Source organism: Oryx dammah, unplaced genomic scaffold (genome assembly GCF_014754425.2).
Source record: "Oryx dammah isolate SB20612 unplaced genomic scaffold, SCBI_Odam_1.1 HiC_scaffold_11, whole genome shotgun sequence".
Lineage (NCBI taxonomy): Eukaryota > Metazoa > Chordata > Mammalia > Artiodactyla > Bovidae > Oryx > Oryx dammah.
Window position 1 is genome coordinate 47194698 of NW_024070195.1, and position 8464 is coordinate 47203161.

At 46.1% G+C, this 8464-nt stretch overlaps 1 protein-coding gene across 13 annotated transcripts in view; it reads right to left on the reverse strand.

Moving 5' to 3' along the window:
- The window catches only part of DST (dystonin), a 514228-nt gene that overhangs the window by 294578 nt on the left and 211186 nt on the right, over positions 1 to 8464 (reverse strand). The window contains exon 1 of one of the 13 annotated variants that reach the window (XM_040249198.1): positions 2633 to 2774. The exons of the other annotated variants lie outside the window; for them this stretch is intronic. Coding sequence (XP_040105132.1) covers positions 2633 to 2699 — 67 coding nt within the window. The 5' untranslated portion in view covers positions 2700 to 2774. Of the gene's footprint in view, positions 1 to 2632; positions 2775 to 8464 lie in introns of those variants that run through there. 13 annotated transcript variants of the gene reach the window in all.

Below are 8464 nucleotides of genomic sequence, written 5' to 3' on the forward strand. Positions count from 1 at the left end.
GAACCTGTGCTCCAAAGCCCGCGCGCCACCACCTCAGCCCAGGTGCCAGAGCCCATGCGTCACCACCACTGAACCTGCGCCCCAGAGCCCGCGCGCCACCATCACTGAACCTGTGCTCCAGAGCCCGTGCACCACCACTGCAGCCCAGGTGCCCAGAGCCCGCACGCCACCACCGCTGAACCTGTGCTCCAGAGCCCATGCGCCACCACTGCATCCCAAGTGCCCAGAGCCCATGCGCCACAGCCAGAGAAGCCACCACACTGAGAAGCCCGCACACCAGAATGATGAGGGCCCCCGCTTGCCACTACTAGGGCAATCCCATGCACAGCAATGAAGACCCAGTGCAGTCAAAAATAACGTTTTTTTTAAGAAACTACATTTAAGAAATCCTTATAATTCAAGAATAGACAGCTTCCATATAAAGCTACAAAAAAATAAGATGAAAGCATTCCTAACTCTCTACCAAAATTCTATCAATTTACTGAATCATCACATAATATGAGGGCTTCCCTCGTAGCTCAGTCAGTAAAGAATCTGTCTTAAATGCAGGAGACCAACTTTGATCCCTGGGTCAAGAAGATCCCCTGGAGAAGGGAATGGCTACTCACTCCAGTATTCTTGCCTGGGAAATCCCATGGACAGAGGAGCCTGGCGGGCTACTGTCCATAGGGCTGCAGGAGTCAGACATGACTCAGCGACTAAACCATCATAATAATATGAACTCTAACAAATTTACCCTGTCCCATTAAATCTAACGTATGATGTGTATCGTACAAACTCCTTTTAGTACATAATGATTAATAAAATACTATGAACTCTAACAAATTTACCCTGTCCCATTAAATCTAACATATGATGTATATCATACAAACTCCTTTTAGTACATAAGGATTAATAAAATACATTTATTTTTTTAAAAAGAACACATATATATATATATATATACACACATGTAACTGAATCACTCTGCTATAGAGCAGAAATTAACATATTATACATCAATTACACTTCAAAAAATAAATTTTAATGGGTCATGGAAAGCCAAATGCATTGATATGTTAATTGCATACTTTACAATGAAAAATTAGAAGCAATCTAGTTATATGATATTTAATGATTATTAAATTCTGATATTTCCATCTAAATATATATATTTATTTTCTCAAATTAATAAAAATCAGTCCTATATTTTAAGGAACATGAAGAACAGAACACAAGTTCTTAAAAACTACTCACATATTGATTAATTTCTTAGCCACATGACAGATCAAGAAAGCTGATTACATCAAATGATCAAATAATGAGACTTATTCACATAATACAACCATATAAAGGTTTTTTTGATCACTGACATTTTGTTGTGGTTGATAGTAGCTCAAAAGCACTACTGAAAATGTAAGGTGGGTGTTAGACATTTAGCAGGTCAATACTGAGGTAGTATCTGCGGATTAGGGCCCACAGCTGAAGTAGCGGGTAAGGCATGAAGACTAACCTGAACTAAATAACATGATTCATAGATTCTGATACTGTTTTCTAACAATAATAACCTAATCTTTTAAGCCATGGTAATGGGCTTCCCTGGTGGCTCAGAGGATAAAGCATCTGCCTGCAATGCAGGAGACCCAAGTTCAATCCCTGGGTTGGGAAGATGCCCTGGAGAAGGAAATGGCAACCCACTCCAGTATTCTTGCCTGGAGAATTCCATGGACAGAGGAGCCTGAGTGGGCCACAGTCCACGGGGTCGCAAAGAATCAGACACGACTGAGTGACTTCACTTCACTTCAACCCTAGATGAGCCCTCTTCAAGTACACCAAAGGAGGGTCTTTTACCCTCAAAGGCTCCCTGGATGCTATGGTAATGAGGAAAGAGTTAATGTGGACTCAGGGCCTCTACTTTCTTTTAGAAAGCAACTTACAACCCGGGAATAACTGAAGTCTGGGCAGACAGTGATCTATCACTTTCCACACACATTATTTCAAGAGGGAGTATTCAAGATGACACCACCTAATTTTCCAATTATAAGTTTCATAATGGCTCTTTCTTTCACTTCAGTGACGGAGGTCTAACGCTAAGGTTTATATTTAGGGCAACGTTGCTAAGGCAACACAAAGCAAAAGACTCTCTGGAGTTATTAACTGATTCTGCTTGTTTTACAAACTATTTTTCTGAATGGAGCTTTAAAACATTCTTCGATTGGAAAAGTACTTCATTTAGAGAGTACGTCTTAAATGAAAACATACATTTATGATCACCTCATAAAGTACAACGTGGCTGAACATTCCACAATGACAAAGAAGGCAAACAATAGCAGAGTCTGAAAAAACAAAAAGTATAAAAAGAGTACCGATTATTACAACTTACACTGCCTGGTCTTCGGTAAAATCCAATCAAAGCTAAACCACTTTTGTATTACCCGTAAAATAACTATAGGATTATCTCAATGCGTGCCCTAGGTCCAACAACAAGGGGGAAGTCCTGTCCAGGGAGCCGCAGGAGTGGTCATGGAAGCCTGCCCAGACTCTGAAAGGAGCCCCGCAGTCTATGACAGCCCCGCCGTGGGACCCATCGGGTCCTGCACACCCCACCCCCCAACCCTGCAGCGCGGAGGCCAGCGGACAGGTGGCTACTGACCCATGCAGCACATCAGCGCCACCAGCCTCGAGTTCCAGTCTCCATCGTCCCTCAGGACCTGGCCCATCCTTCCACGGGAAATCTGTCCGGCAGCTCCCTAAGCTTTCCGTACCAGCACTCATGTGTCAGAGTCCTGGCAAGTTTCTGGACAGGAGGAAAAACACTGACTAGACCCTCCCACTCACAGTCAACTCCCTCTTTTAAACAAACACGACCAAAGCCCGCCTCCGCCACTATTTTGCCCAGGACGCAGACAACTCTTACTAAAAGGAAACTAAATCATCTCTTTCTCCTTTGACCCTTAGAGCTGTTCAAATGAAGTCCCTCGAAAAGAAAGTTGTGCTTGCCTAACTTTTTTTTTGCAACTGGGCAAACCAATCAGATGTTAGATTTCACTGCTGCACCAGCTCATCACATTCCCTCCTCTAACACCCCAGGCAGGATTCCCCCGGGATTAATAAATAAAGAAAAAAAACAACCAGCTCAACTAGTTTAACTCATCTCTGATACGCGCACCATGAAGGTGATTTACACAGGCAGCTGAGCTTTACAGGCTGGACACAAGTCCTTCAGGGGAAATGTTCACCATCAGCTATTTCTTTCTGTACCTTCAGACATTTCCACGGCACTCTCACCATGATTCTCGGAGCTGGATGGTACATCCACATTTTAATGATGTCACAAACAAGGTTGGGGAGATTAAGAAACTAGCCTGAGATTTCAGAGCCTAAGTGGGACCTGAAATCGGATGCCAAAACCCACTTCTTTTCTGTGTCATCAAATGACAGAAGCCCCAATCTAATAATGCAGGAAAAACAAGGAGTCTCCAATTTAAAAGGACTTCACTTTCAAGCATGAAGAAAAATGTCAAGAAATGAGGACCTTTGTTCTAAGGAAACACCAACCCAAGTGTCCTCAGCACAACTGTGTTTGTCTGAGACATTAGGCAAACAGACCTGCTCGAATAGAAACTGTGCAAACAGTAATTCCAAACAACAAAGATTTGGCAACAGGAAACCCGCCTCTTTGACCAGGTCAAGGGGAAAGACAAAGCCAGGTGAACAGTGGCTGTGCATGCGCTTTGAAACATTCAAGTAGATGGCTAAGTCTACTCTAAATAGATTGTAATAAGATTATATCAACTGCTACAAAAGTTTAAAGTATCCTTCACTTTCTCTCCAATTTCAATTGTCTGTTTTAGAGACCCAAACTCCACTACCAAAAAGCCTCAGCCTACCTACTTTCGTGAAAGAGTGTGATGATGCTAGCAAACACTCAGTGAGGGCCTGCCATGTGCCAGGTACTATTTTTACTACAGACATGTAACACAGATAGACTGCCAGGCATGGGAACAAAATCCGTCATGGGGTCATGCCACCCACTCACAGCAGGATCTGAAGCACTTAGAGCTTGAACATTTGCCCAGGATCACACAGCCACCAAGGGCAGAGGGTGGGGAGAAGATGCAGTTTGCAAAAGCATATTGCAATATTATCATTCCGTACTCAGAAAACAAAATGCCAGCTTTTAAAAAATAAACTAACAAAAAGGAAAAGGTGAGGCCTGGCCAGATCTTCAGTGGTGGGGATACACAAAAGATGGAATTCGCCTTCTGCAGTGAATCTAGAGGGTGTAGGGAGGATACTCAGGAGGGCTTCCCAGAGGGTCACATTGGAATTTAGGACAAGGATGAGATCTCTGCATTTACTAATAACGGTCAGGTGTGAATTTTGGAAGACTAGGAGCCACCTGGCAAAAGGCTCTATCCAAACAGAGAGAGAGAAGGGACAGATAGATGGAAGGGGAGCAGAGGGAAAAGACAAGATGAAGTGTGGAGTCCATGTGAGGGAAGACGGGAGGCAGAGGAAAAGGGGGTCTAGGGAATTTCCCTGCTCCTGCCAGGAAGCACCTCTGTGATACAAGATGGTGCAAGCAGTGCGGGGAAGCTGTAAGATTTGTTACAGAAGAAGGAAAACTAGCTGGAAGAAACAGCTGGGATTAGTGAGACGACCAGCTCCTGAGACTGAAAGGCTGTGACCAGGAAGCTCGGGTGGGCAGGGATGGGCAGGGCGGGAGTCAGACCTGATGCCACAGCCCCTACGAGCCCCCAACCTTGCCGTGAGCTTCGCCCCCCATCACTCAGGCCCTGGGCCTCATCCCAGTAACAGCAGCCCTGCCCACCTGTCAGGACCTTCACCCACAGGGGTCGCGACCAAAGACCCTGCGACCGGGGATTGAAGCCACAATCCCATTTTGGTTGAAAACTCTTCCCCAATAACAAGCATCATGATGTGCCCACGAGCACAGCTGACATCCAATTTCCAGCTGGTCCACTGGTCTGTGTGCCCCGCCTCTGGGGGACCACAGATGGACAGGAAGAAACTGGACATCTCAGAGCCCTGGCCAAGCTTTCCCCCAACCCACTTTGTTAAAAGCAAGACTCTTTTCAGGACAATTCCACCAAAATCACGCCATTGATCTATTCATCATTAGAAAGAATAAGACTGCAAACTATCCCAGAATTCCATGGATGAAAGTAGACCAGTGTTATTTCCCAGTAACTCCTCAGCTTAGCCACGACCTCAGAGCCCCACTGACTCCAAGCCCACAGCTGGTCCCCCACCGAGGAGACTGCGGTCCTCACTTCCAGTCACAGCACATCTCGTGCTCTGCGTGATGCACGCACGCAGTTTAACACTCTGGGGGAAAAGAGGTTCTCTTTTCTTCATTCTCAAGCTCAATTCTTCTTTGCTTAAACAGAATTCTTCCTCTTCTACAAGAAATGACAGCATCAAAACTCTAGGGCTCTCCTTACATCATTACTGCTTTTATCCACTTAAATTCCCAATGCTGATGATTTTTCTGAGTGTTTTTTATAACTATTATTTGTTAAGATCTGAATCGAAATGAAATTGGCATTATTTTCAATCACAGGTCCTCTTTGGTCAGAGCATGATCTGCAGTTTATTGCTAGATCTAAATATGGTTAAAAGCCACACTTCAAAAGGAGCCACATCTGAAGGACCATCTTCATAGAGAAGCTCTTTACTCTTTCAGAAATCCTTAAACTTTCTCCCAAGGAAATGAAGACAGCTTAAAAAGGAGATGGTGCTGACAACGTACCTCAGAGACACAGCATAATAAAATCCTCAGACGTATCCTCCCTGACAGTATATGAGGAAGCTATACAATATCAGAAAGGAGAGTGAGAAAAAATTAAAACAAACCATTTAGAAGTATTAAAAAGTATGTTTTAAAATAGCTGGGTAGGAAGAGGGTTTCAAAACTAGTTACACCCTCCCCAAAAATGAACAAGGAGGCCCTGGTGGTTCAGACGGTAAAGCGTCTGCCTTCAATGTGGGAGACCCGGGTTCAATTCCTGGGTCAGGAAGATCCCCTGGAGAAGGAAATGGCAATCCACTCCAGCACTCTTGCCTGGAAAATCCTACGGACGGAGGAGCCTGATAGGCTACAGTCCATGGGGTCGCAAAGAGTCGGACACGACTGAGCAACTTCACTTTCACTTTAAAAATGAACATATCAATGGCTGACAAATCTGATGAAGCCCTGACACAACAGATGCTATAAATGAAGTTTAAAAAATGACAAAGAAAATATATGCTATATATATAATACACACCAAGAATATCCAGAGTAGATGAAAAAAATCCCATTAGTAATCAATAAGATAAAAAGACAGTCCCTCCCCAACTACAAATGATGTCAGCACACAATTCAAAGAAGAAATGAAAAAGATTCAGGGAAAGGCTCCCCCAGACTTCCAATCAACAAACATACACGAAGATACGTCTCATACCAGCATAAATATTTCATACCAGCATAAATTTTATAAGAATGACAGTAACTAAAGCAGAGGCAGACAGCTCCATATGTACAATGGCAAAAAAAAATTATGAGGGCAATTTGCCAGGATCCATTACAAATGAAAACAACTTTCTGCATGAACAATTCTAGCTGTAGTAAATCTAAAGAAATATTTGTATATATATGATCAGCATACAAAGATGTTTACTGTAGCAAAATACACGAAACCACTTAAGAGTCAGTAGGAGACTAGATGCATGAATCATACCGAATCCACTTTCTAGAATACTAACAAGGGAAAACATGCACAACATGACATAAAAAGACTGCAAGATATAAAGTGGAAAAAATGCAAAATTACATATACAGAGAGAGAGAGGGAATATACACCAAATTGAAAAACAGCCATTTCATCAAAGGGGCTGAAACTAGAAGGGGGGGTGCTGGTAAATTTCACATTTCATTTTGTATCTTTCTGGATGGAGTGTTTCTATCTTTTACAAGAAAGATGTGCTGTGTAGGACTGTTAACAACTGTGAGGACAAAAGTGTTTCATGTTTCTTATTTATTTATGTATCGAATACTCTGCAGGAGACATAGGCTGGGTCCCTGGGTAGGCAAGATCCCCTGGAGAAGGAAAGGGCACCCCACTCCAGTCTCCTTGCCTGGAGAATCCCAGGGACATGGACGGAGGAGCCTGGTGGGGTACAGCCCATGAGGTCTCCAAAGGGTCGGACAGGACTTAGTGAGTAAACAACTCTCTCTAGAGAAGACACAGAGAAAAGACAGACACGGGCGGGCGCACCCCGTGGGGTCTGAACGCGGAGAGAAACACCTGGGCTGCGGGCACCTGCTTTCAGGCTGCTGGTACTGAGGGGGGAAGGGGAAGGGGGGACGGGGGAGGGGGCGGCGATGGAAGATGGGGGAGGGGAGGGGTGGGGGAGGACGGGGATGGGGCGGCTGGAGGCTGGGGGAACAGGGCGGAGCAGCTGGCGACGCCTCCTCAGAGGGCGGCGCCCAGGCTGGGATACACAGTGATCAGTCTTTAGAGACCGTGAAAGGAGAACCCGTAACAGAACTATTCAGCAATCACCCCCCAAGTGTAATCGCCGTGGAACAAAACGCGGTCTGGTTCTGCCCAGGTGGTCGGGAATCCCGAGGCAGGGCTGCGGGAATGCGCTCCGCAAGCTGAGGCAGGGCTGACCCGGAACAATAGCCGCACGAAGCCCGCCCGCAGACGCCCTCCCGGGCCTCCGCCCCGCCAGCCGCCGCCGCGTGCTCGCTGTCAGGGCGGCAGCTGCGGACCCGGGCAGGATCCACAGGGGCGGCGGCGGCTGGAAACCAAACGGCAGTGATGGTTCTGCTCGGAAGACTTCGCTGGTATCTGTTCTCACGACTGGCCAAGAACTGATCAAGGATATAAAACTGCCAGCATCTGCTTTTAATCAACCTTCTTCCCCTAAAAACACAGGAACACGAGAACACCAAGAACCTTCCAGGTGCAGCTGCACGGCTGAAGGTACGTGACGGCTGCGGTTCTGAGGCAGCACGCAGGACAGTCTGCACAGGCCTCTATCTGTGTTACACTCGCCCAAGGGTGTGGAATTACAGGGTGACTCACCCCTACTTTCCCTCCTGTAAGAGCTGAGCTAGACCCAGAGGGAGTCAGCAGCAGGCTAGGAAGGTGGAGGTCACCAAAAACAAGACCCCAAGCCACTGGGAAAACGTCAACCGAGGCTTGTTTCACACGGAGACTGCCTCCTGCCCAGGGCTTTTATTTCAGGGTAGCTTACAGCTTGTGGGGGCACCTGTGTTAGTTACAGAATCAGGAAGCATGCCTGCTCACTTCAGGAGCCACAAACCAGGTGACTCAAGCCACCCCAGAAGGGCTCTGCCCTGACCCATGCCATCAGGACCGCCATAACCACCACACTCACTACCGTTTGCCCACCTACACTGTCCCCACCCCATCACCCCACCCCAGCCACCAACTACCATCCCCATCAC